This window comes from Balaenoptera ricei, chromosome 16 (assembly GCF_028023285.1).
Source record: "Balaenoptera ricei isolate mBalRic1 chromosome 16, mBalRic1.hap2, whole genome shotgun sequence".
NCBI classification, from domain to species: Eukaryota; Metazoa; Chordata; class Mammalia; order Artiodactyla; family Balaenopteridae; genus Balaenoptera; species Balaenoptera ricei.
Genome location: NC_082654.1, coordinates 48,502,991 through 48,524,185, shown reverse-complemented (window position 1 = coordinate 48,524,185; position 21,195 = coordinate 48,502,991). Strand labels below are relative to the sequence as shown.

At 45.4% G+C, this 21,195-nt stretch overlaps 1 protein-coding gene across 2 annotated transcripts in view; it reads left to right on the top strand.

Moving 5' to 3' along the window:
* Positions 1-21,195, top strand: part of WDFY4 (WDFY family member 4) — a 252,587-nt gene that overhangs the window by 168,339 nt on the left and 63,053 nt on the right. For both annotated transcript variants that reach the window (XM_059899978.1, XM_059899979.1), the window contains 4 exons: positions 2,197-2,345; positions 8,026-8,146; positions 11,252-11,337; positions 12,809-12,871. In XM_059899978.1, the coding sequence (XP_059755961.1) occupies positions 2,197-2,345; positions 8,026-8,146; positions 11,252-11,337; positions 12,809-12,871 (419 nt within the window). The remainder of the gene's footprint in view (positions 1-2,196; positions 2,346-8,025; positions 8,147-11,251; positions 11,338-12,808; positions 12,872-21,195) is intronic.

Below are 21,195 nucleotides of genomic sequence, written 5' to 3'. Positions count from 1 at the left end.
CCTACAGATTTACTCATGTGTCCAAAGTGACATGTGTACAAAGCTGGTCACTGTAGCATCACTTGTGATGTCAAAACATTTGAAAACAACCTGAGTCAATAGGGGGTCAGTCAAATAAGTTGTGGTACATCCATGCAAGGGAATGGTCTGCACCGTTTAATAAAAGTGAGACAACTCTATAAGAAGTAATTTGGAAGGGTCTGCTAGATGGCCTATTAAGGGAGAAAACTAGATACAGACCAGTAACTATACAAATATGCTTTTTGTGTAAAAAAAGAGAATATGTACAAAACATGCTGTGTATTCACCGAATCTCTTCAGTATAATATACCGCAGGAGAAGCAAAACTTTTCCTCTACCCTCTTAGAGTCTCCAGCTAGGCCTGAGAATTCAGTGGACAGAAGACAGATGGACAGGAGAAATGCATACAGATTTTATTTTTACATGTACATGGGAGGCTTCACAGGAAAATGAAGACATCTAAGGCCCCCAGGATCTGAGGACACCCTACTTTCCAGCTTCACCAGTCACACTGACCTCTCTTCTGCTCCCCAAACCTGCCCTTCCTGCCTCTAGGCTCTGAGCTGGACGTTCCCGTTCCCTGAAATTTCTTCTCCCAGTTTTTGCATGATTGCCCATTTCCATCCTTCAAGTCTCAGGGTCTGTCTAAAATAGTGTCCCCTCCAAGTTTCTCTCTGCCTTATTATTATCAACCTGTTTTTTTTTCTCTCAACACATATCACAGTTTGTGATAGTTTATTAGTTGATGTGTCTTCCCCCACTGGATTTTAAGTCCCACGATTGTAGGGTTCTCGTTTATCTTGTTTGTTCCTCACTCTGACTAATCCTGTTTGATGCAGCGGTGTGAGAACTGGTGTCCAGGGCTGCTTTCCAGGCTTCACCACTGCAGTCCTATCATTGCTCCCAAAGGCGAGCACAGAGCTTGACTTCAATCCCAGGCTCTGCCACTTACCCATCTTTGATGAGATTCTTATCTCTGGGACCCCTTTTTTTCCCATCTCTAAATTAGAGTAGTAAAACTACCCTTGCCCAACTGTAAGGATTATACTGGTTGATATGTGTAAAATGTTTACAATGGTTATAAAAAAAAAGTAGGTAGTAAAAAAAAAAAATCAGGTCCTCTTTTGGATAACTGGAATTAGCACAGAATTACCCTGAGAAAATGTTGGTCTTGGTCTTACTGTGGTCCATTTGGGCTCCCGACATCTAAAAATTCATGTATTCTCTCACTCGTTCCTTTGGAGATTTATTCCATGTAAGGACCCACCTAGTCCTTACTTCACGCGGGACTCTGGGTCATACCAAGACACCGTCTCAGGTCAGGCTCCCCAGAAAGCCAACGTTGAGCCAGAGAGGTGCGTGCAGCAAGTTTATTGGGAGTGCGGCTCATTGCACTGGGCCCAGCGAGAAGTGCAGTGTCAGCAAGGCCTCGGCTGAGCCCACGGGAGCTCAGAGTTGACCTGAGTGGAGGCAAAAGGTCTGGCCCTTCCTTCTCTGCACTGACCAGTTGTTGGGTACGGATGGCCACTGGGATGGGGACATGACCTTTGGCCAGGTACTCTCTTTAGCTGAGGGATTCTGGAAAGCTGCCAGCATCTTTAGCTGCTGAGAGAACGTGGTTGAGCCTGAAAGACGAGATCTGGGCGGAGCTCGTGCCACCTCTGCACACACCTTGTACCAGCCTTGGCCTTGTAGACGGCAGTACCAGTCTTGCACTTGTGGTTCTAGGCAGACCTGGTTCCAGTCCTGGCTCAGCCAGTTTCCAGCTGGCCTCTGGACAAGCTCCTTCACCTTTGTAACTGAGGGATGCCTTGGACCTTGAAAACTTTCCTCTTTGTTCACGGAGGAATGTTTTGCACAGTTGTAGAGAAGCTTAAAGTGAGAGGAAAAAAAGGCCAATGTGCTCAACACAGCAATAAACACTCATCCACATGCCTCGGTGGGGGTGGGGTGGCCTTGGGTAGATGAAATAATGAAACAGGGTGTTGGGTGTAGAAAGGAAACTTAGACTGTGAAGAGCAGTGCAGCTCTGGGGCAGCGGCTCTGTCATTTACACGGTGCTACTCTCACCTCCAAGGGCCTGGTGGGTGACCGGCCACTGCCCTCCTGCCCTCCAAAAGGAGATGGGCATGCTTCCTTTGCACGTGGCCTGACTCTGGCTCTCTCTCCCTTCAGGTGACACAGAAGTACTCCCTGGTCATCGTGCAGGGCCACCTGGTCTGCGAAGGGCTCCTGCTGTTTGGCCAGCAGCACTTCTACATCTGCGAGAACTTCACACTCTCTCCCGTGGGTGATGTCTACTGCACCCGCCACTGTTTATCCAAGTGAGTGCCCCTCCTCTCCCAGCAGATTCTGCCCTGAGCCCCAAGCTGCCTTCTCAGCCACCCCCATGCCTATGCCTCCCACCTTGTTCTTTCTATGGGCTCAGGTTTGGGCCTGAGAGGAACCTTAAGGCATAGGCATCATGATTGTGGTTCCCCAAAGCTAAAATCTGGAGCGGTTAACAATGCAGCAGCTCCTGGGGCTTTCCTGCTATGGAATGCACCACAGGACAAAAGGCATAGGTCCTTAGGTTGTTTGGGTAATAGAATCTAGTCCCATCAGCTTACTCATTCAACAACTTCTTTGATTGTTCATCCTTATGCAAGACATCAGGCCCTGCCCCTTCATGCCCGCAAGGCACATGAGTGCAATCAGCAGCATAAACAGGTCCTTTTGGAAAGAGTTTGGAACACACTATCATCAAGGGACAAAACATATGTTGTTTGAGGACTCTTCGGGGTTCATGCTTGGAGAGATGTTATGGGGCTTGTGTGGTGAGGGGCAGGTACTTGAGGAAGTAGGCTAAGATCTGGGTCTTGAAGGGTGGGTGAGATTTGGGTAGAAATCTGAAGAGTCATTTTTACACCAACTAATACCAGAGGTCTTTGGCAGGAAATTCTGGGTTCTTCTTTAGGATCAAATGCAGTTGGTCTACTTGGGTTCAGTCGGTTCTTCTTGATTAATTCTCTAGTGTTTATAAAGTACTGTCATTCAAAACCAAATTGTGTTTGCACTTTTGCTAAAGGTTCAGTTCTCAAGTTGTATATTTTCATCACTTTGGAGAAATTTAGATGCAGATTTATTTTCTGGTTAGCCAAGGCTCAAGTAATGACAAAATGACCTCTTAGCCCAGTGGCTCTCAAACTAAACTACATCGAATCACCTGGAAGGCTTGTTAAAACAGACTTCTGGGACCCCTCATCAGCCCAGTTTCTAATGTGGTAGGTCTGAGTTAGGGCTGAAGATTTTTAACAAGTTCTCAGCTAATGTTGATGCTACTGGTCTGGGACTACACTTTGAGAACCACTCTTTAAGACTATTGACAGAGGAACCAGAGCCTTACCTGCCAATAACTAAGAATTTTAACTCCCAGGTGTCATATCATTTCCAGCCTATGTCAGGAAGCAAGAGTTTAAGGAGTACGGAAGGATAGATGTCAGCCCACCCTCCTTTGATTTAGGTTTGTTTTAAAATGCTTGGACTTTTTCTCTCTGCTAATTTCCATCTTTTATTTATACCAAACGTTCACCAGTTGCAGTGAGTCTTCTGTTCTTTTCCAAGGCAGGAGCATAATTAATACTTGGCACACTCATTCCCATCTTATTGCTCATGTTTTATTGATACTGATCAATATGGACAATGGGTCTGCCGACGCGCCTTTCTGAGAGCTGATGAAAGCTTTCTCCTCTACGTATATGCATGGCGTGCCCATGAAATGACTTGCATAAACCATTGCTTCACTCTCCACCTCTGGTTTAAATTGAGTTGGTGTTAGAGAAGACCTTATTGATTAGGTAAATCGTGTGTATGAGGTGTATGTAATCATGATCAAATTGACTATAGCTGCACTTTTAATAGAAGCCCAGTTGTCAGGTTGGATGTACTCAAGTCTGGAAATGTACTTTTCTAGAATGCAAGTAGGAGAGTAGTGAGAATAAGTTACTACCTTGGAATATCGTTTGGGAATTGCATAGGTAATTTTAGTCCCCATACCTCAAAGAAGTGTTGTTAACCAGACAGTGTGCTCTCTGATCCCCTGTCTACTGCCCTAGGAAAATGCTGGCACTCGTGGAGTTGTGATTCTCAGAGATGGGCCATTAGATCATGTCAGATCAATGGGGATTAAGTCTTATTTTGACCATGGAGACTAAGGAAGATACATAAATAAGCCAGTTAAAAATAAAGCTAAGTCAACTCTGAAATGTTTCTCTAAAAGACTGCCATCAATTTGAGTACAGTTGAGCATTAGACTTTGAAAGAGACTCCCCAGTGTACCATGAAAATATCCCAAATAAAACTCAAGAACACTGCCAATCCTCCAGCAGTGATTGGCTTGTGTACTTTGGAACTTTCCTTAGAAAGTAAGACCCTTTCTAGAAGGTTATATTTTGCTTTCAGTGGGATCTCTTCTTGGCAGAATAGGGTGACTGTACTAATTGGGTTGGCCAAAAAGTTCATTAGAGTTTTTCCATAACATCCTATGGAAAGCCCGAACGAACTTTTTGGCCAACCCAATAGCTGTCTAGGGCTCCTGTAACAAAGTATCAAAATCTGGGTGGCTTTAAAAAAAATAATTTATTGTCTCACAGTTCTGGAGGCTAAAAGTCTGAAATCAAAGTGTCGGCAGGGCCATGCTCCCTCTACAGCTTTAGGGGAGGATCCTTCCTTGCCCCTTCTAGCTGCTAGTGTTTCCTGGCAATCCTTGGTGGTCCATGGCTTGTATATACATCACTCGGTCACATGGCCATCTTCTCCCCATTTGTGTCTGTCTCTGTGTCCAAGTTTCCCCTTTATATGAGGAGACTAGTCATACTGGATTAGGGCCTATCTTAATGACCTCCCTTTATTACCTCTGTTATTTACCTATTTCTAAATAAAGTTAAATTCTGAGGTACTGGGGATTAGGACTTCAACATATATCTTTTAGGGGACACAATTCAACCCATAACAGTAGCAGCCAAGCTCACAATGTATAGCATTTGATTCGTTTGGTGGGAATCCAAACCATCCAACTGGCTCTTTGTGATGGGGTGCTTTTAGTCAGATATTTCCTTCACATCAGTCAGCAGTTTTAAGGCATCATCTCTCTGTTTAATTCAACAAATACTTATTGAAAGTCTGTCTTGTACCAGCACTGTGGTAGACTCCACAGATACATAGATCAGTCAGATGTGGGCTGTGTCTGGTAAAGAGTTTGTGATCTAGCAAGTTATTTGGGTATAAATTCCAGGTATAAATTCCTGACAACAATTGGATACATACAAATGTGGGGCAAATCAAAGTATGTTTTAGTTTGAAATCCACTTCTATTACCAAAGACCCAGTCAATCAATATCATGATTATCATTTAGTTTACTGTGATTTCCCTAGTTAAGAATATTAAAAGTTTTACTATGACCACCCTGGACAATTTGCATGTATCATTATAGGTGTCATGCAAGAGCTGTGAACAGCATCCTATGAACTGTGGCCACAGCTCCATCTAAAGAAGAACATGGATCAGCGACTCCTTTCTACTCATTGACCTTGGGGGCCTGAACTCTGATTTAATGCACATGTAGAATATAGTGTTGGCAAAGAGATGCAGTCCTAGCTGTGTGACTAATGCTTTGTACGCTGGAACTCCAATCTGGACCCTGCATCAGTGAACTCAATAATGTCGTTCACAATTTAGTCTTCCTGAGAACCTGAGTCTGTCTGAGCATTCCTGCCTTATGGATTATTCAGTCCCTGCAAGCAGGAGAAGAATGACCATCTTTCCTCCTAAAAGCTCCTTCCTAAAAGCATTCTCCAGAGCATTCTTCCTCATGTCACCAGTGTTTCAGAGTCCTAGGTTGAGAATCAGTCTGCACAGAGTAAACTGGAAGGAGGGAGCTGGTGGGGGAAGCTCTGTAATTGCCAGCCAGCCTGTCTGCCTCAGGGGAGAAAAGGTGCGGCTGCGTGAGCTTGGGTTTTAGATTCAGAGGACCTGGTTTGAATCCAGTTCCATGTGACCTTGGAAAAGTCACCTCTTCTCTTTGGAATGTAGTTTCCTCATTTCTGATATGGGAATCATAATAACACATGCTCAGTAAGGGTTCATCACATGGATCAAATTAATCAAGGACAGGGAAGTGCCGAGCAGGCTGTAGAGCATGACGGTGGTCAGTCCACTCAGCAAACATGCCCAGAGCTCCAGGAGAGATGTGGAGGATGAGATCCACGGGCACAGGTCTGTGCCCCCATGAACTCACTCATAGTCAGCTGGGGAGAGAAACCAACCAAAGGTGCAGCTAAGGTACAGAGAATGTTTGCTGTGCTCCCACAAGAACGGGGCCACAGGACAACACGCCACAGATCACATCATTGTCACTGTCACAAGTGCCTTTACCTGGAATGCTGTTTGGCCTAAGTCAAGGGTAGGAACCAGAATTACCTCCACGACCTCTTTGGGAGTCAGGGAAGTTTAGGGGAAGCTCAGCTTAGCCCCAGAGGGAAGCATTAATAATGGACAAAGGGCCTCAGCCGGCAGTAGATTTGAATTAAAACATCCAAGCAGAAGCATCCAGAACCAAAGCCACATTTGTGTTTGAACAATCCTACAGCAGTGTGGCTCAGAACAGGGGCCCTGAGAGGGTTGTTCTGAGAAGGGGCAGGAGTCCGCGGGGGTGCGGTCTGGCCATGTGGGCGCTGAACAGCCGGCTCAGGCTGTGTCCCACGCGGGTAGCCTTCCCCTCTACCTGGCAGTAACCATTCTGCAGAGTGTGCAAGTCTGAGCTCTTAGCACTGCAGATGCTGGACCAGCTCTGACCGCTGACCAGAGAAGTCCCGCGGGCCTGTGTGATGGCCTGATCTCTCTCCATTTCCCCTGTAAGCGTGGCCTGCCCTGGAGGCTGGGCGGTGAGGGCCGCCCCTGGAGCTGGGATGGGAGGAGGTAAAACACATTCCTGCCACCTAGTGCTGGTACGGGGCTCCTCGGCTCTGTGGTGGGCACACAGTCTTATGGAGGGCTGAGGTGCTTGGAAGGCCCTTCCTTTCTCCAATGCTAAAAGGGTGTTTTATCAGAGCTTTGTGGTCATGTACACAATGCAAAATTGCTATGTAACTCAGATGATCAGAAAGGTAACTGTCCATACTGAAATCAAATTTATTTCTCAAGTCCCCATTTGTATTGGGGGTGGAAAGCTTCATCTGGTTGGTTATCTGAAGGTATTTCAGTTACTTCCAGTGCAAAAATTGTTCCTTTTGGGGTAAATACTTAGTCAAATTCATGACTCCTCCTTACCCCCTTCTCCCTTTCTTCCCAAGGGGAGTCATTCTGACCTCTGGGAGCGGGCATCCAGCATCCGGCCTGGCTGGCCCATCCTCTGCTCTCTACAATGCCGCTAGTCCGTGGTCCAGGCACGGTGCTCTGGGTCCACTGCTAACGCTGGGGTCATTGTCTTCCAGCCCATCAGTGTTCTCAGCCCTGCCACCTGCCTCTTTGAAGACTCAGAGTTTTCTGCCCCTTTGTCCCATTTTACACTAGGTGCTAGCCCGACTGACACGGCTGGTCTTCCCAGGGCTCCGTGTTGCCTGAGACCATGCTGGACAGGGCTTGTCTTTCTGCCTCATGTTCCAGGAGCTTGAAATTTCTCCAGACCTGACTACACATCTCTTTCATTCTTCCCCCACAACCCCCCAGCCCATTTCTGACGCCTGTACTCAGAGAGTCTTCTCACACTTACACTCCGCACCCTGTGTCTTTATCTGTCCTGGAGGTGGGCCCTTTGCCTTGCTGTCCCTCCCCTGGTGAGGGCAGGGCTCCGCCTTACTCCTCAGGGCAGGGCTGACACAGACAGGTGCTCAGACAGGGTTTATCAGGTCAGTGGGGGCTGGCACGTCCTCCAATGTGTTCCAGAAACTCAGGTGGGTCACGCACGGTGCAGGCAGGGGAACAGCCTACCAGACACCCTCTCACTGCGTGTCTTGCTTCCTTTTCAGCATTAGCGATCCATTCATCTTCAACATGTGCAGCAAAGACAGGTCCTCCGACCATTACTCGTGCCAGCGCCACAGCTACGGTGACCTCAGGGAGCTCCGGCAGGCGCGCTTTCTCCTGCAGGTGTGTCCCGGGAGGGGGCCAGAGGGAGGACCATCTCTTCCGGGCACAGGTGGTCCAGGTGCCATTGAGGCTCCATCTGAATGTGAGGGACACACCTCCCTGACCCCCTTCACCTGTGCACAGCCCAGGGCCCTTTGAGACACCTGTGAATCCCAGTGGCTTATGTTGGGCTGGTCCCCTGGCTGGGACAGAGTTCTGCCTTCTGTTTCACTCTCTCCCCAGTCCCTGCCATTTGGCCACTGGGCCTTTCTCTCTCTCACCGTGTCATTTAGGATCCAGCCTCTTTGCTTTATTTTCCCCTTGACATGCCGCAGAGCTGCCTTGGAGATTCAGGAATACAGGACAGGGCAGCTCCATTGCCTCATGGCAGAGCCGATGACTGAGAGTTGAGTGCCAGTCTGCCCTCTGTTCTGACCACGGGGACACCTCCTCAGGCCACAGCCCCTACCCTCTGCCCTCCTCACAGCTTCACCTACCTTCAAGCTCCTGGTCATTTCCTGGGCCAGGTGTTTTAGAGATCTCCTGACTGTCCCCTCCAACCAGGATCCCAGAGCCTTGTCCAGTGCATTCAAGGGCTCATCCAGGTACTAAACAGAGCTGATTCCTTCCAGAGGCAGAGCTTTGCTGTCAGCTAGTCACAACCACATGCTTCTCATACCCCACCTTGGAGAACCATCACCTGGTTTAGAAGCATCAACTCAATGGCAAAAGGAGGAAGAACTCTGGGGCAGAACTCTGGGGCTCCCACTGGCCTCAAACACATCTTGCTTTCACCAGCCCAACCTCAGCAATAGCAAAGCTGCATCCATGCCCAGGGGCCTCCCAGGCAGCTGGCAAAGGAAGAGATGAGGGACCACCCTTGGGGGTGGGGAGGAGCCCAGATCCCTCCCCGCTCACCCTTGCTGCAGGGTCTCTGTTCTGCAAAGGCCAACAAGGACAGTGCTAGGCCCTCGGGAACAGAATAAGTGTGCCTTTCATTTGTAAATTCCTTTGTCCCTTGATCCTCCTGCTGGAGGCCTCATTATTATTCTCTGAAACTAAAGCTCAAGGAAGCCTTTGTGGGGGGGTGGGGGGGTGGGGGGAGGGGGGCCCATTCTAGGGAGGATCAGCTGCCCTGCAGACAAGGGTCCAGCAAGCTGCTGACATCTGACCCAGCTATCTCCCTCTCCCTCCCTCTCCGCTGCTTTTGCCCACAAAGAGCTGGTTCTCATTTTGCCTGCCCTTAGTGCCCTTCTCTGAAAGGAGAGTGAACTAGAAAGGGGCGGGTGGAGGAGGCCCTGCCCTGATGATTCTGACCACAGCCAGCATGGGCCCAGTCCTGAGCACGTCTCTGCAGCTTTGGCACAGTCGGGCACCTCTCTGGGCTTCCATTTCTCTACAGTGAACAGGTGACCACGTCTTGTCTTTTCCACCGTTACATATATAGCAGCACTTAGCACATTTTAGGCACATAGCAAGTACTCAAAAAAAAATTTGTTTTAAACAATTGTATGTCTACTTACAGGTTATATATAGTAGCAAATAGATATCAGTAAGTGAGTGTCTTTCTCCCCAGTAAAAGGGGATTGTTTCCAGATGGTTGGTTAGCCTGACAGTGGTGGAAACCAGAAGTGGGAGAGCATGTGTGATGGCCAAGTGGGCCTGGGAGACCTTCATGAGCAAGGCCACCATTTGTCCAGCCCTAGATTCTCCCAGAGGAAAGTCAGAGCCTGGGCACTTAAGGTTGCTGGGACAAGCTGTAGCCTTCATAAATTCTACATTCATCATCTCTCTGCACAGTGTTTATATTTCTATTTGTAGAAAAAAAATCTGTGGCTCTTATGTATACCCACAGAGGAGAGGGGTGTTTCATTATCATTACAGATACTTTCCCTCTGCTCAGGAATCTAATGAACTGGACTTTGAGAACTCACTTCCAGCCAGGCAGGAGCAGGACCTGACTGCTGTTGGATGCAGGACCCCATCTTTGAGTCTGACCCTCCCCCTCCCCACCTCTCCCTCCATACCCAGGCCTCACCTCTCCCAGGCGCTCCCTCAAGTGCTGGGTATTCTTTCGCTGACCCCATCTGATCCTATATGTGGACTCACTCTATCACTATTCTAAGTCTGTTATTTATAGATTGGAAGGGGAGGGAGGAGGAAAGGAAAGCAGGTAGAGTTCATTTAGGCATTCACAAAATACCCTTGAAACAACATTGTTATGTCAGTGTGGCCACGTCAAAATAGCTCAGCAAAGTGGTTTGGCAAAGCACCCTGTGCCTTCAAGTCTGTGGGTTGGCGTAAGATGCTGCCCAGATTGGAACTTGCACCCACTCAACCAGCTCCCCTAGTGTTTCTGGTAAGATGACCCTTTGGTTCAGGAAATGAAACCCTTGACCGGGAAGTAAAAGTGTCTGGAGGTGTTACTGGGCGCTTTCCTCTCTTTGTCCCCTCCTCGCTTGCCCTGGGAGTGGGGCTCTTGTTTCCTGCTTCAGCCAAAGGAACTCTTAGGTCTCCTGCCCTCCTGCTCATTCTGTGGAGACCCCATTCGTCACTGTCACCAAGGTCTTCATATCCCCTGCAGGAGGTTGGAAGGACTAGCCAGGAAGGGGTGCCTGTGTCAACCTAGATAAAGAGGTAAATTGAGGCAAGCTTGAATTACCAGAAATTGAGTTAATTCAGGAATAGCAGAGGAATAGCCATTCACGAAACACAGGCTGTCCGGAGCTACAGGCGAATCCGTTGAGGGTCAGCTTATCTATGGGCAAGGAGCACAAGTGGGAGCGTCCAGCCAGAGCCCAAGCTGTAAGTTCACTGGCTTGAGGATGGGAGGGGTTCTTGGTGGATGTTCATTGCTCACTAGGTAAGTCTCGATCTTCTGTAAATCAGGCATTTGTGGGAAATCAGCCTCTCAGTTCTTAAGTTTCGTTTTTCGGAGGACGCATGCCTGAGGTTCGCCCTTTCATATCCTTTGGTTCCATTTTAGATTGAAATCCTTTCATGCCTGACACAGGGTCCCAAATGACCCACAGCCATGGCTCTATTGCCCTGGTGGGGGAGGGGGGGCGGGGGGGTGGTTCTCCATTCCAGGAAACTGCAGAGCAGTAAAAGGGGTTCTCTTTACAGGACATTGCCCTGGAGATCTTTTTCCGAAATGGATATTCCAAGTTTCTTGTCTTCCACAACAGTGATCGGAGTAAGGTCTTCAAAAGGTAAGGGTTTGAAAATCCTCCACTAAGGAGACTAATCGTGAACCAATAGGAGAGGAACAGCTCTGTTCTCAGGAGAATTGTTCTCAACCCACAGTGAGCAGGATTTAGGTTAGACACGAGAAAGAACTTACCCACAGAACTGTTGAGTGATGGAAAAAAGTATAGAGAAAACTATAAAAGCTCCTTCCCTAAATCCTGGGAAACTGGCTCTGTTTCATGAACTGAAGTAGTTTGGGACAGTAATAACTGAAGGGAGAAAAAAATGTGCAGACACAACATATTTAATGGGCCTTCCAGAATATTCTGGCTCTATTTTTTAATTTTCCAAGTAATTTTTTTGGCTTAATCTTCCTTTTAGATCCCAGTTGCCAATTTTATTTGTTCTGACTTCATATTTTATTGGAAAGAATTCCTACCAACTGATTTCCCACTGCTGCATGGAACATCTTTTTTCTTAAAGAGAGAAGCATGCTGTTTTAGTTTAACTTCTCTTTATCCAAAGAGATTAATCAATCTAAGGAGTTTAAGCTAGAGTTTAAATTTTAAATTTATATTATTAAAGTTAGAGATATGTAGATTTGCAGAGAATCTAGAAGAGGCCAAAGGAAAGGTAGGTTCCTAGCCATAAACAGACCACACAGAAGCTGGATTAATAGAGAAGTGGTCACATTTAGCTCCACTTAGGGTTGAAAGTTCTGAGGTGAGATTTGACATCCCTGGCCTGCATGTCCCAGGCCATTTTGTGCTCAGAGGTTCTAGCCTTACCTTCCTGTTGGCCCTGGCGAGTCACTGGCACCAGGACCAGCTGCTGGGTCCCAAGGGCAGGGCCAGAGTGGAGAAAAACAACTCTCGCAGAGAGGCTGTCTGAGCCAGCTCCGGGTGCATCTCCATTGACTGTGATTCTCCCTTTGAGGTTCTTCGAAGGACTGCTGTTATATCACCTCCTAAAATGTCTTCAGGTTCCGTTTTAGACCAAACCAAAGAAGTAGACATGCAATGCTGAACCTCAGGTTCATGTTCCCTTGTGATTTCTGTGCATTAAACGACGTTTTTTTCACAGTCGAGCTAGAAGTCTTATACATCCATAACTCAGACAGTGAATAGTGCCAACCACACCCCACCCTTGTTCAAGGAGCATGAAAGTAAGATGGCGCTTGTCCCTAGAGTACTACAGTGGTTGCTAAAATCAGCAATGGAAATGCCAGTGCTGGCCCAGAGGAGGTCTCTAAAACACATAATTTTTATTGTAACTATTGTTTTATTGTTATCATTGCTATTATTAAGGCTAGAGCATATAATGGCAGAGGGTGCTGATGGGGTGCTTCAGAGGTACACCCTGATCTAGGGGCAAATGGGGCCCACTGGAAGGGCAAGAATAAACCCAACCTCTAGCCTGCCTCCAAAAATGTTCCCATGGTGGTGGAAGAGTCTTGACTCTGCTGATAGAATAATCCTTTCCCTTTTTGTCTAGCTTCTGCTCTTTCCAGCCTGGCTTGAAAGGAAAAGGCTTCACGGAGGAGCCGCTCAACCTAAGGTAACAGGTGCAGGGAGGAGGCCAGCCATGCTCTCTGGGCAAGGGTTGGCCTTGCTTTGATTTTCTTCATTGGCCTGACCCTACTGCTAAGAAGGCATGCAAAGAGCATGTCAATCTGCCTTCTGCTTAGTTTTTCTCTCTCCCATCCCCCTACAACCCTCATCCTACTCCCCTAGTTCCTTCTGCCAATTAAACCTCTACAGCAGACTTGAAGTCCCAAGTGCTCTGAGGCTTGTTCAAACCAAAATGGCAGGAAGCCGCCTCTGCCTGTGGTGGGTGGGGCAGGTTGCCCGTACAGGGGGCAGCCCAGGGCCAGCCTTGGTGTCAGGCCCTCAGGTTGGGGTGTGCGCAGTCCCAGGTCTGTCCTTGCTATTCGAGGCTCTGAAAACTCAGAAGCTAAATAAATAAATGTACAGTGATGTGCAGAGCAGATGCTAATTTATAAGTCTGTGATATGGAGCATCTTTCCCAGGAAACAAAATGCTTACGGCCCCTTCCTAAGCGCCCCCACCTTACAAGTACCCAGTTCTCTGGAAGGCCAGTTCCGGATTGGTAGGTGCTTTTATTTCAGTTAGGAAGGGGAATAGGAAGAGGACGGTGGTTGCTGTTTTTCTCTAGGAGTCTGTGGGGCTGGGGCAGGGAGGAGGTATGTTCAAAATATTTATAATGACTATGGAATGGGTGTCATCAGTTTATTTAAAATGATTTATCCATAGTTTGTTATGTGTAGTGTTCACTGCTTCACAGAGCAACATGCAAAATACTGAAAATCTCCCCATTTATTGAGTTTACATTCTTGTGAGAAAGACAGAAAGCAAAATGAATGAAATATAAAGCATACTAGATCATGATAACAACCAAAGTCGATCGAGGTTGGGTTTGAAATCTTAGGTTGGTAGGGGAAGACCTCACCCAGACAGTTAATATTTGAATTAAGACTTGAACAAAGTGGGGAAACAAGTTATTCAGATAACTGAAGAAAGAACATTTCAGGCCAAGGGAAGAGGAGAGCAAGGGCCCCAAGGGGAGGTGTGGTGGGCTTGGCTGGGGCCATAGTGGTTGGGTGCAGTGAGTCAGTGGGAGCAGAGATGAGAGAGGGAACAGGGTTCATGTAAGCCTTGGGGGCTCATGCTAATGGGGTCGCCTTTTACTCTGAATAAATGGGAAACATTGGAGGGATCTTGTGACCTAACTTATATTTTAAAAGACTTACTCTGGCTTCTGTGTTGAGAATAGAACATAGTAGGTCAAAGGCAGAAGCTGGGATACTGGTTAGGAGGTTTTTGCATTAATGCAGGTGAGAGATGATGCTGGCTTGGATTGGGGGGGTGGTGGCAGTAAAGATGGTGTGAAGTGCTCAGATTGTGGACATATTTGTACATGATTGAAGATACATCTGGTGGGATTTGTTGACAAATCAAGTGTGGGTAGGGAATGTGTGCGTGAGAGAAAGGACTTAAGGATAAGACCAAGCATTTGGGCTTGAGCAACTGGAAGATGAAATGGGGAAGACCATACGAAGAACTGCTTTGGTGGTGGTGTGGGTATCAGGGGCTCGATTTTGGACGTGTTAATTTTGAGATGCCTCTCAGATATCCAGGTGGAGATGTCATGTAGGTCATTGGATATATGTTTCGAAAGTCAAGGGAGAGGTGCTCCAGAGAAATACATATCTAAGCTCATGGAAGAAGAGCTTTGATAAAATCAGGAAGCCGAAGAGCTGGTTCTAGGCTCTGAGACCACCCAAGCAGCCAGGACATGTGGTGAGGCTGTGCTGCTGTGGTCAGCCATGGACTTTGGGGTCAACCTGATTTGGGCTCATAGTAGGTGCTCAATAAATTGTAATTCCTTTGCTTAGTTTTAGAATCAACTGCTGTGTATTTTGGTCATGTTTATGGAGCAGTTGATTAAATACAGGCATCTGTGTTCTCAGCTCTTTGAGTTTCTCCCAGCCCTTCTCCTACCAGCCACAGTGTGCCTACACAAGTTTCAGAGGGGAAGGCAGTAGTGGCTCCCAGCCTTAGAAAGGCTTGGCTGGCCATTGCCCCATGCCTGGAATGAACTTGGCATTTTTTGTTTGGATTACCAAGGACAAAGCCCAATTCATACACTGAGTCTTTAAAAATGCCTACCTGCACTTTGCACACTCTAGCGAACATGAGCTTCTGTTCTCTGAAGGAGGTGCATGGTCCATTCTGCGGGCTTTCACCTGGCCCGAGATGCTTGGCCTGTGCTACAGATTTTCATATCTTCAACCCCCAGCTCTTCATGATTGATCTGGCCCCTCTAGAGGCCATCTCCCGTGTACAGGAAACCAGAGCTTTTGGATACCAGAGTTTTGCCTAGAATTTTGGTGACAATGGCTGTCTCCATAACTGAATTCCAAGGATGTTCTATGGGCCTGGATCCCAAGTAGAAAATACTTGCAAAGCTGAGGTCAGCCTGGGATCCATAATCCTCCTCTGTCTCCCCATGGTACAAGGCTAGACCATTCTGAAGCCAGCATGGTGGCATAATCGGACATCTGTGAGGTGCAAGGCTCTGCAAGCATATAGGGGCTTCTAATGTAAAGCCAGCTAGATGCCCCTGGAAGCGTGTCTGATGGCCAAAAAACTCCACGATGTTAGACATAGGTAGGCTCTGCAGAGACGTGAGAATAGCTGAAGTTACAGGGAAAGGGAAGCTGGTTGAAAATGAATATGTGAAGAAACACACATCTTTATACTTTAAGTTATCTGTACCCTTCCACAAAGGGCTGGAAACAGTTTCAAAACTAAATACAGGGTATAATGATCCTTTAAAAATTACTTCCAAACTCCTTTAAAGGACAAAAACATAGACGTGATATCAGGTACCTGGAATGATCTAGTTACTCTAATTGTCCTGAAACTAAGAAAAACCAAACAATTGTGCTAGGTTACATCATTTTCCAGCAACAGATAACAAGAAACAGACAGTTTGGGGGAGTTTTTGTTCTGGAACATACTTTCTCTTGGCACTGAATAAATAGGGTAGTGGGTAACAAAGAAGGCAATTAATTCCCTTTCTATAAAAAATGAAAAACAAGAGCACTATAGAATATAATTTTCTATATTGATTCTCTGAAAAAATAGAGCCCTAATATTTGGGCTTATTTCTGTACAGACATTTCTTTGGGACGCTAGCATGATCTGGCTCAGTTCCATTGCTTCCCAGTGATCTCAGTTCCTATTGAGCCCAGAGTTTAGAAAACTCAGGGAAATACAAGGCCTGGTTGCCTATCTGGCCTTTCCTCTCTCAAATGTCTGTTGCACACAGTACACACCTTTGAATGGGCTAAAGGCATCCTTCCATAGCCATGGTCCCTGACAAGTTCTGAAATACTCACTTTCTGTCTCATCAAGACAAAAGTGTCCCTGGGCTGGAAGAAGCTGTTGGTTGTGAGGCAGTGCTTATATTTGGGGCCTTACTGTATCTGCATGTTTGTAATTTCTGAAATGTTCTCTCAGTTGTATAGCTAACTTAAATGTAATGGTTAGGATGAAATTCATTTTTTGGCATGAAGTTCTGCAGTTGAGTATGTACTGTCCTTTATAGCTTTCCTTTAATGAATGAGTTTCCTTTGAAACATTATTTGAAAAAAAATGAAAAACAAAGAACTTAGAAAACCAACCATAAGAAGCTGTAAATTCCCATAAGAAGATGATTCTTCCACGATAATCAGGGCACCACCGCTAGCAGCCTGGAGGCTAAATTTCAAGTACTCCACCTCCCCACTTCCGCCTTTTCAGTCCCTACTCTCCAGAGATCGTCACTGATGACCAGTTGGGAGGCTGAGAATCTGTAATGTGCATGGTTACTTTGATAAAGAGAACTTTCAGCTCCATCACTGAATGGAGAAACATGCTCCTTGGGCTTCTTGGTAAAGCACACCTTGGGAGGGCAACTGTAGGGGCTATACAGCTCAGACCCTAGGGTTAGAGCAGAATTGGAACCAGAAGTGAAGTAAACACCCTGGTGGGGTAACCAATGCCCTGGCATTGTGGAGCTTCTCACATGGTTGGCTCAACAGGCAATGGGTAGTGGAGCCCAGTGACCTGCGGTGAGCTCTGCCTGGGTCCTGCTCAGACCTTGTTTTGGCCCCCATTCGTGTTGTTCCTTGTCTTACTTGTTCAGGTCTCCTCTTAGCTCTATCCTTAGCCGTGACCTCAGACCTGTTTCTAGGCAGAAGCCTAACTTAAGCCCTGATCTCTGCACCAAGCCTGGCCCCTTTGTCCACCCATTCAAGGTGCTTCCATAGGGCAGTGGGCAGGTGCGTTAAAGTCCAGAACTGTGAAGGGAGCAACTTGCTGGCTCTCGGTCCCCCCACCCCACTTGCTACTTGTACCCAGCCACCTCCAGAAAACCTGGGACATGGGTTGAGAAGCCATGCATTGTCTTTTTATTATTTTAACATCTTTCTCAGGAATCTTCAAGGGTAAGATCAACATGGATAATTTTAAGTTAGGCCAGTGATCTGAAGTTAAGGTGCTCTTTCTCCTGAAATGCCTTAACTCTTCAGAATGATTGAGGAACTTTAAGCTTGCCATAGTTACTCATAAATTAGCACTTGGCAGATATAGAAAGATCTGTTTATCACTGCATATAGTCTGTAAGATTTTTTTTTTTTATTTTAAAATAACTATAGATGCACAGGAAGTTGCAAAAATAATACAGAGAGGCCCCATGCAGCCTTCACTTAAATTCCACCAATGGTTACATCTTATGTAACTATAGTACAGTTTCAAAACCAGGAAATTGACATTGGTACGATATGTGTGCATAGTTCTTTGTCCTTTTTATCATATGTGTAGATTCTTGAAACCACCACCACTGTCAACATACGCAATTACTTTTATCACCACAAAGATATCTCTTATGCTACCACTTCCTGGTTATGCCCATCCTCTAACACAGCTCATCATCCTTAACCCATGGCAACCACTGATCTGTTTTTCATCTCTACCATTTTGTCATTTAGAGAATTTTCTATAAATGGAATCATAGAATCTGTGACCTTTGGAGATAGGCCTTTTTTTACTCAGAATAATGCCCTTGAGATCCATCCAAGTTGTTGTGTATATCACGCTCCTTTTTATTGCTGAGTAGTATTCCATGATATGGATATACCAGAATTGGTTTAACCGCTTGCCTATTGAGGGAAATGTGCTTGTTTCTAGTTTGGGGCTATTACAAGTAAAGAAGACAATCTACATTTAATGTAATTATTAAGATGTTAGGACACAAGTCTGCCATTTCATTTCTCATTTCCTGTTTTTTCCTCTGTTGTTCATTTCTGTTTCTTTTTCCTGCCTACCTTTGCATTACTGAAAGATTTGTTAAAATTCTACTTTGATTTGTCTATAGTATTTTTGGTTGTTTTGGTATAAATTCTTTGTATAGATTTTAGTTGCTTGAGGTATTGCATTTTACATACGTAACTTATAAGAGGCAACTGGTGTTGGGATTTCACCAGTTCAAGTGAAGTGTAGAGACCATAAGTCTTTTAAGTCTTAAAGTCTTCTTTTAAATTTTTAATTGTCTATAATTTATGTCTATCATTTTCTTAAATATTTCCTCTATATAAATTTAAAAAACACACACAAAATATTTCCCAAAGTCATTTTCACACACAGATTGTCTAAAGCAAGAGAGGCAAAATGAATTTAAGAAGCAAGTCAGTGGTTTGGCTGGCACTGGAGAGCCTGGCTTCCAGAATGTTTCCCTTGCCACTCTCTTCTCCTAACTGAGGGCTTTTCTTCTTCAGAGCTGATTAGCCTTCAAGCTTTTGCCATAAGCTACTCTAGGGAGATGTTGAGCGTATCCTAGGGATGAAAACAGAAGAGGCCAAGGCAATTACTCCAGATCATGGAGGCAAAACACAGCAAGGGCAGAGGTCGCACAGGGGTCACCTAGGTCACGCCTGGCTTTCAGAGAGGGTGGTGACTGGGTTAGTGTGAATAGGGGTTTTGTTCTATTTGAAGAAAGAGAAAACCCTGTGACTTTCCTATCAAGTATTTTGGGGCCTAATATACTCTCCAGAAAGTAAAGATGACTGCAGTATTTTAGGGCATGAGGGAACATCAACATTAACCTTTCCTTGACAGAAAAAGAAATAAAATATAGAAGATGTTTCCTAACTGAGTTCTATCTCCCATCTTCAATTCATCTTACTGCCTGGGTTTTCTGATGAACCAGGGGTCTAAGGTGAATGTATCCTGGGGCAAATCAAAGCCCCCTGCTTGTTTATTTCTCAATCCTGGTGAAGTTCAATGCACTTAAAACCCCTTCCTAAGACATGGCTATAAGAATGAAAGCACCATAAAGCACCTAGAGATCAAGGATGGCACAAAATGTCATCTTGCATGCCAGCCACTCCGTTGGAGGTAAATCCAGGAGAGGTGCTGGAGAGAGATTTTGGAAACCAAGCACAGTGGAGGAAGTTGCTGCAGTGGTCAGGAGAGGGGGTAGAGGGGCAAACCTCTGGTCCAGACCAAGACTCTTTGTAGGGGCACAGGGAGATCTTTTTCCTTAACTCATTAATTCTGAAGAAAAAGTGTCTCGAGCGGGAGGAATAGAAATGGTCAGTATCCAAATAACTAGCCATCACTTTCTGTTTGGATCAAATGCCCCTGCATGGATTCTGTGCTTCTTGGGTCAGAGATGAAATAGGTAAAATAGCAGGATGGCTACTTAGGGACATGTTCAAGGCCCAACATTCTAGTGGGGTCTCCTGGGCCTAAGGCATGACATCTCATCATGCACTTCACAGACATGTGTCCTCCTCTCATCTGTAGAAGGGCTTCTAAGAAATCATTGTGGACATTAAATGAAGGGAAAAATATAAAGAATGACATTCAGTGTTCACAGGGTGCAGTGAAATGAGTTTTCTAATATATTACTGGTAGATATATAAATGGGTGTAAACTTTTTATAAGCTACTTACTAGCATGTATCAAAAATTATTTAAAAACCACACCCTTTAATACAACATTAAAAAAATCTTAATCATACAGGCTTCATCACAAAATGATTTCTATTAGTGAAAAACAGGAAACAACTTAAATGTCCAACAATAACTTAGTTATGTATATCCATGTTTGACTATCTTACGGATGTTTTAAATTATGGTTATTAAGACCATGTAACCACATGGGTTTCAAAGCAGAATAAAAATGATGTGAATGCTATTATTTTAACTATGTATAAAATATACACAGAAAAATAACTAGTAAGGAAATCTGTCAATATTACAGCTGGCTTACACTGTAGAATTGTGGATACTTTAAGCTGCTATATTTAAAACCTGTGTTGTGGTATTGTTACTTTTATAATAGAAAACATTTAAGAAAGAGAAAAACTGAAACGGAAATTTTGAATCTATGTCTTCAGAGATTTTAGAAATATGATAGAGTTGTCACAGCTAAGCATTTCAAAGGAAAATAAGCAGTGAGGAGTGAAGAAATGAAGTATGCTGTCTGCTGTGGTTTATAACATGAAAAAGAAATACGTTAGTCACGCTGAACTAATGGATATTTATTTCTCAGTGCTTTTCCACTGACCACTACAAAACTTGCCACCAACACAGGAAAGCTTTGATTTAAAACAAACAAACAAACAACAACAACAATGAAAAACTTTCCTAAGGATATCTTCCTTGATCCCTTTCTTTTAAGCAGTATAAAGGTGTGAGTGAGTGGTACAGGGAAGGTTCTCAGCTATTTTGAGTTCTACCAACAGATCTAGAGTGACTGAAGACACTGTTCAAAGTAGTATGTTAGCTTTAAGATGCACCGAGCTCTAGTTCTTAGAGAGAACTGACTTCTACTGAGTACTCACTCTGTGAGCTATCTGCTTCAGACGCACGACAACGCTTGGAGTTGGGCTGGTATTACTCCCACTTTACAGATGAAAGGACCAAAGCTAAGTAAAACATCCAGGGAGATGGCAAGTAAGAAGCAGAGCTGCTCTGGGCTCAGATCTGTCCAACTGCAGAGTCTGGCTTTTTCTCTATGCCAGGCTAGCCCTGCACACCACTAGGCTCTGATCTCCTAACTTCCTCAAACGATGGCATTATAAAGAACAAAGTCTTCTTTCAACTTGTCTTCCCTACAGGTTGTAAAGGGCAAGACAGGCTTTCCCCCATTGGACACAGTCCCTGCACCTGGCACAGTGCCTAGTAAGGTGTTTATCTATTGACTGCACCAACCCCTATCTGCACGCATTCTTTCCTTATTCCACAAAGGTCTGGAAAAGCATGGACATAATAAGATGGGAGTGAACCTGATTCATTCACAGCCAGTCAA